Raw genomic sequence first — 16,831 nt, 5'->3', positions numbered from 1 at the left:
TGTGAAGCTCGAACCTTTATCAGGCCTCTCTCAACCTTTGGCCGAAACATTGTGCTTTTGAATCCCTCGAAAGTCATCCGAAACGACTTCACGTGAAGTACCACCTTGCTCACCTGTGTGAATGTAAATAAGGAAACACTCTACTCGAACAAGGTGTTTGGGTGAATGAGCAAGTCCTTGCTCACCTGTGTGAATGTAAATAAGGAAACACTGTACTCGAACAAGGTGTTTGGGTGAATGAGCAAGTCCTTGCTCACCTGTGTGAATGTAAATAAGGAAACACTGTACTCGAACAAGGTGTTTGGGTGAATGAGCAAGTCCTCATCACAGAATACGAGTCGATGTGAAGGATGGTGTCTGTCCACAACGGCGGACAAGATTAAACAATGGATTTTTTTTATCAAATATGAAACTTGCTAGTTCATTTACAAAGTTGACCTATCGAGCAGAACGAAGAAGGAAAAGGAGAAGAAAAAGAAGGAAGTATGGAGATGGAGGGAGAATTATCAAGAAAGTGAATGAATCGCTTGTTATATAATCATCGTTATGTGATAAAAACAAGTAATGTGAGGGACAAAGATCAAAGGGACTGGATCCAAGATCAAGGGTCAAGTGTGGGTCAAGTGAGGGGTTTCCAGATAGTCTTTAGTCATTAGATGAAGGGGATTGGGTGAAAAGCTGAACGAGGATCCACGAATCAGGAAGATGGAGTGAAACTCAAGGGTCAAAGATCAATGGAGAAAGATCAAGCGTCCATTCTTGCTTGCAGACTTATCTAATGCTCTGAATCCCCTGACAAAGACCGTTGGGGTCTCACTCTTTGCTTCCCTGACCTCCCAGGATGCAGAGAGCCCCCTCTGACGATTACACCACCGAGGCTGGTTAAAGTGTTCTTCATATATATATTTTTTTTAAATGAAAAACAGAAGCCGTTTTTAAAGCGTATGCAGCTCACAAACACAAATTTTAAAATAATTAATTTTTCTGAAAAACAGAAGCCGTTTTTAAAGCGTGTGCAGCTCACAAACACAAATTTTAAAATAATAATTTTTTTATGAAAAACAGAAGCCGTTTTTAAAGCGTGTGCAGCTCACAAACACAAATTTTAAAATATTTTTTTTATTGAAAAACAAACCGTTATTAAAGCGTGTGCAGCTCACAAACACAAATTTTAAAATAATTTTTTTTAATGAAAAATAGAAGCCGTTTTTAAAGCGTGTGCAGCTCACAAACACAAATTTTAAAATAATTATTTTTTTTTAATGAAAAACAGAAGCCGTTATTAAAGCGTGTGCAGCTCACGAACACAAATTTTAAAATAACTTTTTTAATGAAAAACAGAAGCCATTTTTAAAGTGTGTGCTGCTCACAAACACAAATTTTAAAATAATTTTTTTATTTAATGAAAAACAGAAGCCGTTTTTAAAGCGTGTGCAGCTCACAAACACAAATTTTAAAATATTAATTTTTTTTAATGAAAAACAGAAGCTGTTATTAAAGCGTGTGCAGCTCACGAACACAAATTTTAAAATAACTATTTTTTTTATGAAAAACAGAAGCCGTTTTTAAAGCGTGTGCAGCTCACAAACACAAATTTTAAAATAACTATTTTTTTTTATGAAAAACAGAAGCCGTTATTAAAGCGTGTGCAGCTCACAAACACAAATTTTAAAATATTTATTTTTTAATGAAAAACAGAAGCCGTTTTTAAAGCGTGTGCAGCTCACAAACACAAATTTTAAAATAACTTTTTTATGAAAAACAGAAGCCCTTTTTAAAGCGTGTGCTGCTCACAAACACAAATTTTAAAATAATTATTTTTTTATGAAAAACAGAAGCCGTTTTTAAAGCGTATGCAGCTCACAAACACAAATTTTAAAATAATTAATTTTTCTGAAAAACAGAAGCCGTTTTTAAAGCGTGTGCAGCTCACAAACACAAATTTTAAAATAATTATTTTTTTATGAAAAACAGAAGCCGTTTTTAAAGCGTGTGCAGCTCACAAACACAAATTTTAAAATAATTTTTTTTTATGAAAAACAAGCCGTTATTAAAGCGTGTGCAGCTCACAAACACAAATTTTAAAATAATTGTTTATTTAATGAAAAATAGAAGCCGTTTTTAAAGCGTGTGCAGCTCACAAACACAAATGTTAAAATAATTATATTTTTTAATGAAAAACAGAAGCCGTTATTAAAGCGTGTGCAGCTCACGAACACAAATTTTAAAATAACTATTTTTTAATGAAAAACAGAAGCCATTTTTAAAGCGTGTGCTGCTCACAAACACAAATTTTAAAATATTTTTTTTATGAAAAAGAGAAGCCGTTTTTAAAGCGTGTGCAGCTCACAAACACAAATTTTAAAATATTTATTTTTTAATGAAAAACAGAAGCCGTTATTAAAGCGTGTGCAGCTCACGAATACAAATTTTAAAATAACTATTTTTTTTATGAAAAACAGAAGCCGTTTTTAAAGCGTGTGCAGCTCACAAACACAAATTTTAAAATAACTATTTTTTTATGAAAAACAGAAGCCGTTATTAAAGCATGTGCAGCTCACAAACACAAATTTTAAAATATTTATTATTTAATGAAAAACAGAAGCCGTTTTTAAAGCGTGTGCAGCTCACAAACACAAATTTTAAAATAACTACTTTTTTATGAAAAACAGAAGCCATTTTTAAAGCGTGTGCAGCTCACAAACACAAATTTTAAAATAACGATTTTTTAATGAAAAACGGAAGCCCTTTTTAAAGCGTGTGCAGCTCACAAACACAAATTTTAAAATATTTGTTTTTTAATGAAAAACAGAAGCCGTTTTTAAAGCGTGTGCTGCTCACAAACACAAATTTTAAAATAACTATTTTTTTATGAAAAACAGAAGCCCTTTTTAAAGCGTGTGCAGCTCACAAACACAAATTTTAAAATATTTATTTTTTAATGAAAAACAGAAGCCGTTATTAAAGCGTGTGCAGCTCACAAACACAAATTTAAAATAATTATTTTTAATGAAAAACAGAAGACGTTATTAAAGCGTGTGCTGCTCACAAACACAAATTTTAAAATAATTATTTTTTTAATGAAAAACAGAAGCCGTTATTAAAGCGTGTGCAGCTCACAAACACAAATTTTAAAATAATTATTTTTTAATGAAAAACAGAAGCCGTTTTTAAAGTGTGTACAGCTCACAAACACAAATTTTAAAATAATTATTTTTTAATGAAAAACAGAAGCCGTTATTAAAGCGTGTGCAGCTCACAAACACAAATTTTAAAATATTTATTTTTTAATTGAAAACAGAAGCCGTTATTCAAGCGTGTGCAGCTCACAAACACAAATTTTTAAAATATTTATTTTTTAATTGAAAACAGAAACCGTTATTAAAGCGTGTGCAGCTCACAAACACAAATTTTAAAATAATTATTTTTTTTAATGAAAAACAGAAGCCGTTATTAAAGCGTGTGCTGCTCAGAAACACAAATTTTAAAATAATTATTTTTAATGAAAAACAGAAGCCGTTATTAAAGCGTGTGCAGCTCACAAACACAAATTTTAAAATATTTATTTTTTAATGAAAAACAGAATAAGTTATTAAAGCGTGTGCAGCTCACAAACACAAATTTTAAAATATTTATTTTTTAATGAAAAACAGAAGCCGTTATTAAAGCGTGTGCTGCTCACGAACACAAATTAAAAAAAAAAATCGCGCTTCTCAATGCGGTGACGTCACTTCCTGTCTCGTCAGGAGAGGGCCATGAGTGACTCGATTGAGATCCCTTTGAAAGACACAGACGAGGTATGTGGCAGTGACAGGTCGGTTAGTAATGGAAATACTCTTTAAAAAGGGGGACGGAGTGTCGAGGGAGTAAGAAAGGAGAATAAACGTGATATCTTTAGTCATTCTTAGCCTGTCTTGTTGTGCGGCCCAGTGCGGACAGTATATGATCAGCACTGTGACTCTTGCACTTTGTATCAAACTTTCCCTTAATCCAAGATGATGATGATTGGATGATTTATTTTTATTTCATTATTCTGTTTTGATATGTTGCATAAACGTCATCGAGATTCGCAATTATGACGTCAGACGTTGCACGACGCCCTACGTCATCGCCCCTCCGGCGGTGGAGAGTGGTGGAGTACAATTACCCTGCTCCTCTACGAACTTGATACACACCTGTTTACAGGAATGAGTGGGCTGCATGGACTGGGGGTTTCCAACGGTGTATCTCGGTCACTTCCAGCACAACGTTTCCATCGAGGCTGGAACATGTCACGGATGAACACACAGCTGCTCAACTTCTTCCGGTGCTCCTTGTGCCCTGAGTACCTTCTGCCGCCCATCATAAAGTGCATGTACGGTCACATGGTTTGCATCACATGCCGGTCAAAATTCACATGCTGCGCCATTTGCTGGGGTCCGATGAGCGGTGACCGTAACCTGTCCCGGGAAAAATTGGCGGAAGTCGTGCGCTTTCCGTGCAGGTATGCTTTTTCCGGCTGTCAAATGAGGATGCTGTACACCGACAAGCCGGACCACGAAGACCTGTGTGAATTCCACCCGTACCCTTGCCCTTGTCCGAGTAGCTCCTGCAGGTGGCAGGGTCGGCTCGAGGCCATGGTGCCGCATCTGCAAGACGAGCACAAGTTCATTACGGAATTAGAGGAGGAGGAAACGCGAATAGTTCTGGAAAAAATCGAACTCGGTGACGCCCAGGACTCGGTCCTAATGCAGTTTTGCTTTGGCTTTCATTTCCTCCTCGTCCTTACGAAGCAAGGAGAATCCAATGGCCGTGATCAGTTGTTCGCTATCGTGATTCTCATCGGGACACGCAAGCAGGCCGAGCACTTCACCTACCACGTCAAGCTCGTCGGTCATCGCCGTCGTCTCACCTGGGATGCCACGCCGAGCCCCATTCAAGAAGGCATCGACACAGCAATTCTTAACAAGAACTGTTTCGCCATCAACTTGAGTACCGCACGTCTGTTTGCCGAGAACGGAAATCTCACCGTCCACGTGACCATCTCCCAGTCGCCCTCCCAAACGTCAGGGGCTGAAGGATTCGCATCTTTTGGAGCATTGCAATTGGTACAGAAGTGTAACGTACGACCCGTTAGCTGCTTCGGCTTTGCCCACCGGACCCTCCGACAGACCTCTTGGCACTGCAGGGAACCTTCTTGGTAACCTCGTCATTGTGTAAAAATGTTCTCACCATCGCGTTTTCGGCTATCCTCAAGGTTTCGAGCTATCACTTGATGTCTCAGTGATAAAGGTCATCTCTGCACCATTTCTGGAGCCAGCTAGCGCGACGATTTCCTCGTCAACGTCTCTTCTCCTGCGGCTCCACCTGCAGACCTGAGGATTCTCCTCCATTTTCAATTTGACTGGTTCGGTTGAATGTTTTGTGAATTTTTTGAATTTATTGTTCTCAACTCATTTGAATTGACACCCTACCCAAAGAACAGCTTGAATCGCCAATACAGGAGGTCGTTTCCTCGCATCCCCACCGATGGCCACCCTGAGTGTGCAGAGCATCCTCCCAGCGATGAACATGTCCCTTTGGGTTTCCCCACATGAACAGCAAGGCCTGATCATAATCTCCAAAAGTGTTTTTTTTGTTACATCCAGTTCACTTTCCTTTGCAGTAAGTGTGGATTTCCACGGACAGTAAGTGCCGTGGTTCCTCTGTGCAGTTTGAATAAAGAATTGGAGCTTTTTCCCACACAAGACACACTCGCTCCTAGTCCGTTCCTTTACCCTGTTAGTTGGAGACGAAGCCTTTGTACAAGCCAATGGCAAAGCCAGGAATTTATGTTTGAAATGCTTCAAGTTGTGCATTTTGGGTTCTCCTACATTGAGCTGTGGACTCGGGCCTTGTGGAGTTGTCGGCCGTGAGTAGTCCCAATTGATCAAGGAATGATGAAGGATGCCCAGTCTGCGGTTGGCTTTGAAGGGCAGCTTTGATATCTTGTCAGACTAGGAGACAAGTTGCAGAAATTGCAACTTCAGTGAATGATATGGTGAATGCCACGTGTTTGTCCACACCCGTCTGTGAACACACGTGACACACAGCTTGTGTTTTGGCCTGTTTGGTACGAGGTCACCCTGCAGTGTTGCTTGCTGCATCCCTGTGATTATTAAAATTAAGATCTATGAAAGGAGAGATGAAGCCTGGTGTTGGCTTAGTGGTTCGGTTGGCAGGCTTGGGATCTTAGAGTCCTGAGTTCAAGCTCTGTCAGCCTCTGAATTAACACCAGGTGGGGCTGACTCAGCCCGTCATCCTTCCGAGGTCGGCGGAATGAGTACCGGTGAACTGGTAATAGGGCCGTTGCATCAATGGTACCCCCATACTCGGGAGCAGTGGTGATGCACTGTTGATCATAACCAGTTGAAAGCATGAAATCATGCCACCACAATAAGTGGAAGCATTAAAAAATAAATAAATGAATAGAGATGAGGAATTTTGGGACAACTGACACGGACTGGGCCTAGTTGATCACCTCTTCCCCATGGGAAGCTCGTTTCCTGGTCCAGATAGGTTTTGGCCTTTCCAAAACGCTGGCCAATTCAAAACGCGGGGTTAATGTCGTGTAACCAAAGCTATACTGTGGTGCCGGGGCCATGACCATTTCATGAGTATCCTTCCCTGAAACGGTGATTTTATTGGAATGTGTATGTGGTGACAAGCAGGCGATTTATCATTGAATAAAGATCAAAACTTGACCATTCGCACTTCAAAATAGAGGTAGTGGGTAAACACCAAAGAACTATACTCCAACATGGCCAAGTTCGTACATATGCACACACACACACACACGCACACACACACACGCACACACACACACACACACACACACACACACACACACACACACACACACACACACACACACACACACACACACACACACACACACACACGCGCACCTCTGCACGAGTTGAGCAACCACCCCTTCCCCTGCTGACATCACGTCGTCATTCGTTGTACTTCATGGAAGAGAAGATGGTGTGGGTGAGAGAAACAGAGTTGTCGTCCAAGTATCCGATGAAACAGCGGATCGGTGAAGCTGATACAATCGAGGACGTCCAGGACACGTAGACCAGTCATGGCCAAAACCGCCACCTCCTCCTGTTTTGCTACAATTTGGTGAGAAATGTGGTGTCATAATGAAGGAACTGATGACATCATCATTAACGTATCTGATTCCCCATGGGGAGTACATTTCAATGAGCAATGTTTTGATGTTTTTCCATGGAGTAGTTTCGGTGATGTGGAGGGGCAAAGTATTTTTTTTTTTTCAAGACGGCACCAGTACCACGTGACATATGACGTCATAATTACCATTGAAAAATTCTGCAGGAGGAGGCGCTCCGACGGTGAAAATTGTGTCCATTGGATCAACAATTGTAGAGAATTTATTTTTTCATACTGACTGGATCAAGCATTGCACTTGTCGAATTATGACGTCATAATGAAGGCATCGTTGACATCATCATTAACATATCTTATTTCCTATAGGGAATGCTTGACAACGAACCACGTGTAAATTCTTTCCACCGAGTGGTGTCGGAGATGTAAAGGTGCAAGTTTTTTCGGTTTGTCCAAGATGGCGCCTGTACCATGTTACTTATGACGTCATAATTATGGTAAAAAAACACAATTCTACAGGAGGAGGAGCACCAACTTGGACAATTTTTGTGTCAATCAGACTAACGGTTGCTGAGAAAATTAAATTTTAAAATGCAGACATGCACATACGTACGGCACATCACGAAACCCCGCTTTTCACTTCGTGAGCGCAGGGAACCTGGATGTTTGCAATCGCCAACTGTGCGGCTCCCCGGCTTACTCCTGGTGATTGACCATGAATGGCCAGTGATTCAATGATGCCAATATTTGTTTCGGATCACCATATGACCTTGACCTACATATTCTTAGTCCATGTCCTTCTCAAAGTCTCTTTTGGCTTGTCGAGTTATTTTCTTAACTTGCCTCTGTTTACTTCGATAGTGATACAAATTGATCTCCAGTCCTGTTATTTTAAAACCTAATAAACGCCTTCTGCTTCTCCTTCTCCTTCACGGCATTCCTTCCTTCGCTTCATCAGGATAAAGATTACCGCACCGTGGTTGTGTTCAGGCATGGAACAGCAACCATTATACCAGTCAGCAGTACATTGGTACTAATTTTGCCGACCTCGGAAGGATGACAGGCTGACTCAACCTCACCTGGCGTTAATTCAGCAGCCAACGGGGCTCAAACTCAGGACACCAAGATCCCAAACCAGCCACCCGAACCAACATTTGTTTTTCATTACATTTCATAAGTCAGAATGTTGGGGTCAAAGGTCGGGACCTTTGTGCCTCGACACAAACGGTCCCCAAATTCTACACCTTCTATGAGCGACTTCAGCATCATCGGCATTTCCTTGAGGGACACACCTTGCACACAGGTGTCAAAGGCAGCAGCGTCGTGTGAATGAAGCACAGGGTTTAACACATGGTAACACAACGACCAAAACTGTTCAGGGTTGTTTTCCAAGACGACATACTCAGGGTAGCTCTCCGATGAAAAGACAGTCGTTGTCACTGCTCATTAAGGCCTTGAGTAGGCAGTCCAACCTGAGTTCAAAGTTGTTGAGGGTTTTAATTTCTTTACACACATCCTATGAGATGGGACACGTCACAGCAGGTGAATTACCACCATGAGGCCTTGAGTTATAGCCAACTTACCTTGGGAACCGGTATGAATGAAGAATCATGGACGGGTAGCCTGGGTAACATTGACAAGTTGATCTGGGTTTCATGGATGGATAGCTTGGGTAACATGGACCAGTAAGTACATCTGGGTATCATGGACGGTTAGATCTGAGTTACATATATCACTCGATCTGGGAAACTTATTCCAGTAGATCTTGGTATCATGAACGTAGCAATGAAAGCTGATGTTGATGTCCCATAAAACTGTACTAAGTAAGTGAAGATAAAGAGAAAGCTCGAGGGAACCATGAAGGGATCTGAGGGACACCGACAGGCAGATGAATTGGGTCTGAAGAGCAGCGAGTATAGTTCAGGGTAGACGTACGATCTTTACAAGAAGAAGAAGAGATGTAAACCATTCAAGAGCAGGTTCCAAGACACCAAAACACGAATCGATGGACTTTTGGGCAAAATGGAATCAACTAAGTCGTTCGCTCAAGTTGCAAGGTCTTTGTTTCACGTCACACAAAGATAAATCCTTCATTGTGGACCATCAGAAATGGTTTACAACACTCGCTCCCGTGTGTAAGCTGGACCACTCATTTCCTTGGTATCACCTGCAATACCTGGTGTTAATACCTGGCAGTTAATCACTCCAGAATCGGGGGTGAACTCTGTGAAAAGTAGAGAAAGGAACGACACAAACATATTAATCATATTACCATTCATCCAAATACCTACAAAGGGTAAAGTATGAGGTAAGATCCCAACAAAGGCTTTCGGTGAAGTTTAATAAAAAAAAATAAAACAACAGGAAACGATCCAAAGCGCAGCGAAGGATAAAGGAATAAGAAAAGTTTTGAAAACTCAACAACCTTTGGTTGGCTCCTTCACACCAACCTTGTTAAACAGGGGTTTTGGGACGTGAAGATGCAGTACAGACACGTATTGTACCCTGACCTCCAACCCCCAACAAAAAGAGCAACAACGTTTTGCTCGAAAACGAGTGTTCAACCTCTTGGGTTTAACATCAAACTCAAAAAACAAAATTACAATAAATAACAACCCGATGAAGAAGACTCAGGGGCCTAACCAACTAGAACTCCTCTCCGTCATCCCCCTCTCCATCAATCAAGTCGGCTCCAACCTCCTCGTAGTCCTTCTCCAGCGTGACGAGGTCCTCCCGTGCCTCCGCGAACTCTCCCTCCTCCATTCCTTCCCCCACGTACCAGTGCACAAAGGCACGTTTGGAGTACATCAGGTCGAACTTTTGATCGAGCCGTGCCCAGGCTTCCGCAATGGCCGTCATGTTGCTCAACATGCACACGGCCCGCTGGACCTTGGCGAGATCGACTCCGGGCACCACGGTTGGAGGCTGGTAGTTTATGCCGACCTAGGAAGAGGAGAAACTAATAATGGTTGGCACAAGGGCATGGCCGCCATTTTCGAACAGGACTCTTCAAGGTCCCCTGACATGCAAAACTTTCTTATCTATATATTAACTTGACTTTCCTCGTGAAGAAATCACCCATTTTGTTTTAATCAAGAATGGGATTATTCGAGCAATATTTCGATCATTTCTGGAGTCTTTCACAACTTGCTATGCCCAGCCCCTAAAAAAATTGACTTCAGTGAATCGCAGTGTGACGTCACAAACAGAAACTCGCACAGTGGATTGATTTGAGAGTCGAGATGTCGCGAGCCTTATACAGTACGTACAAATGCATTTTGCACATGTTAGTGCAATCTCTGTGATCGTCTCAATTCCAGTGATTGTTTCACAAAAGTTTTTAAATGTTTTAGTCGTACTTTCGAAAATGCCTGCAAGATGTATCATAGCAGGATGCAGCAATACAAGCAAACACGGTGTAAGCCTTCATGTCTTCCCGAAAGATGATAATCGTCGGAGAATATGGACATCTAAAGTGAAGGTACTGCTTCCATTGGCTTGCGATTCATTAACATTTAGTCAAAATGCTGTAATAAAAGAAAAGGGAAAAAATGTTTGCACAACTATGAAAGACAAATTTATCTGACACGCCTGATATCCTCGGGACTCTTACGCATTGACTTATACATTGTGTGCATGCTAATACAAGGTACTTGTCAACTCTAGAGTCTAGACGAGTCCGATAAATCTGTCGTCCCTCCGACTAGGCCAATAAATCTGACGTGTTGTAGCTTTCTTTATTGGATTCGCTATATATGCTAGATATCCCTTATTGTCGGATTTCCGTGTGTGTGTGCGAGCGTGCGTCCGTGCGTGTGTGTGTGTGTGTGTGTGTGTGTGTGTGTGTGTGTGTGTGTGTGTGTGTGTGTGTGTGTGTGTGTGTGTCTGCAACACGAGGCTCCACAGCACAAATCAGCAAACCGATAATTTATTTATTTACCAAAAACGATCCACCCCCCCCCCCCACACATCACCTCCAATTATGTATTTATTTCCTGAAAACGATCCCCCCCCACACACCACCTCCAATTATTTATTTATTTAACGAAAACAATCCCCCCCACACACCACCTCCAATTATTTATTTATTTACCGAAAACGATTCCCCACCCACACACCACCTTATTTATTTATTTATTTTCTGTAAACGATTCCACGATCCACACACCACCTTTAATTATTTATTTATTTACCGAAAACGATTCCTCACCCACACACCACCTTATTTATTTATTTATTTATTTATTTACCGAAAACGATTGCACGACCCACACACCGCCTCCAATTATTTATTTATTTTCCGTAAACGATTCCACGATCCACACACCACCTTTAATTATTTATTTATTTACCGAAAACGATTCCTCACCCACACACCACCTTATTTATTTATTTATTTATTTACCGAAAACGATTACACGACCCACACACCGCCTCCAATTATTTATTTATTTTCCGTAAACGATTCCACGATCCACACACCACCTTTAATTACTTATTTATTTATTTACCAAAACGATTCCCCACCCACACACCACCTTATTTATTTATTTATTTCCCGAAAACAATTCCACGACCCACACACCGCCTCCAATTATTTATTTATTTTCCCTAAACGATTCCACGACCCACACACCACCTTATTTATTTATTTATTTCCCGAAAACGATTCCACGACCCACACACCGCCTCCAATTATTTATGTATTTTCCGTAAACGATTCCACCACCCACACATCACCTCCAATTATTTCATTATTTACCGAAAACGATTCCCTACCCACACACCACCTTATTTATTTATTTATTTATTTATTTCCTGTAAACAATTCCCACCCACACACCTTATTTATTTATTTATTTATTTATTTACCGTAAACGAATCCACGACCCACACACCACCTTTAATTATTTATTTATTTACAGTAAACGATTCCACGATCCACACACCACTTTTAATTATTTATTTATTTACTGAAAATGATTCCCCACCCACAAACCACCTTATTTGTTTATTTATTTACCAAAAACGATTCCACGACCCACACACCGCCTCCAATTATTTATTTATTTTCCTTAGACGATTCCACGATCCACACACCACCTTTAATCATTTATTTACCGAAAACGTTCCCCACCCACACACCACCTTATTTATTTATTTATTTACCAAAAATGATTCCACGACCCACACACCACCTCCAATTATTTATTTATTTTCCGTAAACGATTCCACCACCCACACACCACCTCCAATTATTTATTTATTTACCGAAAACGATTCCACGACCCACACACCACCTCCAATTATTTGATTCGCTAGATATGCCTTATTGTCGGGTTTTCCGTGTGTGTGTGTGTTTGTGTGTGTGTGTGTGTTTGTGTGTGTGTGTGTGTGTGTGTGTGTGTGTGTGTGTGTGTGTGTGTGTGTGTGTGTGTGTGTGTGCAACGCGAGGCTCCACAGCACAAACCAGGAAACCGATTATTTTTCAAATGGTAGTCCTTCAAAAATAGGGTGTCTATTTACCATCATTTTTTTATGAGGAGTGCCAGTTGGCAAAATACGCAATAGGAAAAATCTTGCCAGGCAGAGGAACAATTGTATGTGAACCAATACGTCTTGGCAATAAATCTTCGTCGGTGGATCAGTCGGAATGAAAAGCATCATATTCAGCGCTTCGATCCTCGCGAATCCCTCGTTGCCTAACGGCTTGTTATTCTCTTTTCTTCATTGTTTTCTACTGGTGATACATGACGACAGTAGGAATGAAATAAATAAAAATGCAACAGAACGTCAGATTTATCGGACTACTCGAGACAATTGTATCGCAAGGTGTGTTCTGCACACAAGTTTTCATCGTATCCGGACAGCGAGATTGCTTCGTTTTATGCGCGGAGAGATACAGCCGATGACATGCGCTGGCATTGCTTGTGATTCATTCGCCGCGAAGCAACATGTCCGCTGCGCTGGTCACGTCACCTCACTGAAATATTTCTGATATCGAGCAGTATGCAAGTCGAATTTACATTATTGAATTACGAATAGGATTTAGTCTAACCAGTTGTTATTTTCCGAATCTTCCTTCAATGTCCTCCCGATCATCATGAACTCTGGGAATTTCATCGCCATTTTTCTCTGCTTGTCCTGCTTCGGGCTCGAATTGGTAAGGCCGCACTTCATTTAAAGCTGCCTGAACTTCACCTCCCGCAACTATGTTATCCGACAATTCTCCATGTGATTCAGACCGAAATCCTTCATTTCTCTCACACTCACTGTCGCTCCCAGACAAATGAAAGTCCATGTCATCCATTATTCAAAACCAAATGTTCGATTTTTTAAAAGCAGAAATGAACGAAGCGATTGAGTCGACCAATCGAATGTGGAAACGCACAGGAAGCCAATATAATCATGTCGACCACCAACCCGAGTAATTTATGTGCAGCCTTTGGAATACTGTAGTTGACATCATGTGTGTTACGCCCCTTTCAGGATAATTTTTAGGGGCGTTCCCGAAGACGTTTGTTTTTTTAATTTTACATTTTACAGAATGAGTATTGTGAAAAAAACATTGTCAGATCTGAAATCACAATGAAAAACTCCTGGAGGACATATAAATGAAATTTCAGTCCTTTTGCATGTCAGGGGACCTCAAAAGGAGATCACGACGACGAATAAGAGGAGCGCGATCGTGACGAACATGACATCGTGAACCTTCGACATCACCAGAACCTCCACAGCATCATTGTGGAACAACTATGGACATGGACAAGGGCAGAAACAAGAGAAATTAGAAACAAGAGAAATTGAAATTAAACTTAACTTTTATTTATTATTTTACAAAATTCAAAACTTTGTAACAAAACAAGACCAAGATGTTACAAACATAGTGGTTCATGGAATGTACGAGAGTTTATCATTTGAACCACACTTGACAAGTTCAGTTTTTTAAGGGGTTTGGGAAGTGACTTGTGATTTGTTAGGGATGCTGCGGATAACTCGACTACCCTTTACAAAAACACAGTGGAACCTTCAACGTACACCGACAATGAGTGCTGCACACGGGTCCTCGTGCTTCACATTCCTCTGATGGTGCACACATTGATGGACCACAATACAGGTGAAACACCAGGGCGGCAGTTTATACCGGGATAGAGATTCTAACCCAAGCAACACAGCTCAGAGGTGAGTGTACAAACTGTGAGGCGACAGCAGCCCTGAGATGTATTTTCGAGATAACAATATCCACTGAACAAACAAGGAATGTAAAAATTCCTCCATCGACACGACCATGAAGGAGGTTTTCCCTTTCAGGAACAAATTCCAAGTTTCCTTGGTGGAGAAAGTTCACTTACAGTTTCCAACCAAAGATAAAGTCTTTATATTCCTCATCACATGCTCATGGTGAACAGGGATCACAACAATTTAAAGGACACACAAGGAAGATAAAGATGGGATTTTAAAGATTACTCCTGGAATCTTTCATTTCGGCAGAAAAGTGCCGTGAGACAAGACAGCCGGCTAAAGAGGAATGAAAATGGTAAAGCAGTGGGACCTGATGAGATCCCAGTGGAAGTACGGACCTGCCTCGGTGAATGTGGAGTCAGGTGTTGAATAAACGATTCACCTGTGTTATGATAACAGAGGAGGTTCCAAGGGAATGGTGGCAAAACATTCTGGGAATATTAATTAAATAAGGCCTTTAATTATCTTCAAAAGGGATGTTTTAATGAACCCAAACACCCAATTTTCACTTCCTTGGAGTTCCCTTCACATGCAAAGTTTCATGATGCTCGGTTTCATGGTTTTGGAGTTATGGAGGAGACACTGACATTAAAACACACACACACACACACACACACACACACACACACACACACACACACACACACACACACACACACACACACACACACACACACACACACACACACACACACACACACGTACGTTTCCTCAGAAGTAACTTTTCCAGGATGTTCTTGATAAACATCATAATTTATCCAAGCAGGTTTCCACGATGATTTATATCTTCTTACGAGTTATCCCCAACTACCAAGTACAATGTCATTTCAACACCACACACAAATGTACACACACGGGACTACAACTTAGCCGACACACAAAGTACCCCCCGAGTGGGTTTCCATGTCAGAATAATTTTATTTTCCATCTCCAGGGAATCTCCACATTTTGAAACCCTTCAGTGATCGAATGGTTCTTCCAACAGCACAGCATCCTGCCATTTTAATAAGAATGATGAACAATGGTTTATTCATTCAATGAATGATCGAACGATACAAAATGATGGTCATCACCCACGTGACCAGACAAACCTTGTCGTGACTCCGAGTAAACTGTATCAAGACTCTAATTTACATGTTTGTGAATCTTCAACAATCTCTGATTATCTCAATGGATGGAGGATCGTTTTGAATCCCACTCCTGTGGCCATTTTACTAAATGACGAATCACCTCTCTTCATGTCGCTTCCTCCGCTCACACACACTCCGCCCCACGATCGACGTTCTTGTGAGAAAGTTATTTCCGTGAAACGTTTTATATTTGAATCACACTCGCCGTGTCACTCCCATCTTCACTCGGATTTTCAATCGAATCCAAAACAAGAGAAATCTAACATGGAATACACCACCGGTTCACTTCTCCATCAACCCAAAAACGTTATCTCTTACAATCACCGCTTACCTGCTGTGGAGGTCGGGATGGTTCTCCGGAAACGAACATCATGACCGCTGCGATCAGAGACCACATCTCTCATGCACGTCTATCCACGGAATGGCGTTTCACAATCAATCTCTGCATTAAATGATCCCGAATATGGAATTCTCATTGTCTCGAACAACAACCCCTGTGACGTCACAATTGGTGTGGCCACGCCCCCTGCTCTGCATCATTTCTGTTCATTTTTCCAGCGGATGTATAATTTATTTATTTTTGTTCCAATTGATCTCAGTGAAAACCAAGCGGCCCAAGTTGATGAACAACACGAATGTTTTGTGTACCCTGTTTCTGGCCTGCAATCCGAGTGCACGAGCTCATTTATTTGTTTAATTTAACGGACTCGTGATCACACTATTTTATTGTCGCGCCGTTGATAGCGAACCCAGTGAGCTTCATACTTAACGTGTGCACATGAGAGAATAGGAAACAACAACACATACCCTTGGCAATTTGGAATCCGTGTCGTTGGTTATGACCCTTTTACTTCCGTTTTTTTTTTTGCTTCTGGTTATTTTTTGTTTCCGGTTTTTGTTATGGGGAATGATGCATGCCGGGAGATAAAGGCATCGTCGGAGACATGAGAGACCCAAACAATATCAGACATGGTGTATATTTCCTCCACTGATTTTAATAAAGATATCTCCCGCATCATCAAAAATAATTTTTAATCGTGATTTACGTTATTTGATCGCTGATCCCGAATCCAGGCCGAAGTAACCGGAAATTGCGTATACAGTTGTGAACAAGTTATAGGTAAAGTCAGAAGTGAATGTAAGAAGAATACTACGTTCGTTTCTAGTATTAATTTTTTTAGATGAGATCCTGTTCTCGGCAGTGTAGTTGTTGTTGTGAAGGTAATGTTGAGGTATAATGTTGAGATAATATTAATTTTTTTTAGATGAGATCCCGTTCTAGGCGGTGTAGTTGTTGTTGTGAAGGTAAT

At 41.0% G+C, this 16,831-nt stretch overlaps 1 protein-coding gene and 1 pseudogene across 2 annotated transcripts; one reads left to right on the top strand and one right to left on the bottom strand.

Annotated features, from left to right (window-relative positions):
- The first annotated feature begins 3,709 nt into the window (after positions 1-3,709).
- Positions 3,710-8,024, top strand: LOC147008892 (E3 ubiquitin-protein ligase SIAH1-like). 2 transcript variants are annotated; one of them, XM_085864081.1, is made up of 2 exons: positions 3,710-3,797; positions 4,243-8,024. In XM_085864081.1, exon 2 carries the CDS (start codon positions 4,269-4,271, stop codon positions 5,181-5,183), a length of 915 nt encoding a protein of 304 aa, XP_085720207.1. In that variant the 5' UTR covers positions 3,710-3,797; positions 4,243-4,268; the 3' UTR covers positions 5,184-8,024. The 2 variants fall into 2 exon arrangements, with proteins under 2 accessions (XP_085720207.1, XP_085720206.1); XM_085864080.1 differs by having other exon boundaries at positions 3,713-3,797; positions 4,186-8,024.
- A 1,771-nt stretch (positions 8,025-9,795) lies between these two features.
- LOC147008891 (tubulin alpha chain pseudogene) lies at positions 9,796-15,918 on the bottom strand (annotated as a pseudogene).
- Between the last annotated feature and the right edge of the window lie 913 nt (positions 15,919-16,831).

Source organism: Eptatretus burgeri, chromosome 18 (assembly GCF_056783735.1).
Source record: "Eptatretus burgeri isolate ZD-2024b chromosome 18, Ebu_testis_v1, whole genome shotgun sequence".
Classification (NCBI taxonomy): Eukaryota; Metazoa; Chordata; class Myxini; order Myxiniformes; family Myxinidae; genus Eptatretus; species Eptatretus burgeri.
The sequence above is the reverse complement of the archived record's forward strand: the minus strand, read 5'-3'. Positions and strand labels throughout refer to the sequence as shown.

What these genes read in the sequence shown, in the direction of transcription:
- LOC147008892 (XM_085864080.1), top strand. Translation starts at nt 4,188, where the DNA reads ATGAGTGGGCTGCATGGACTGGGGGTTTCCAACGGTGTATCTCGGTCA.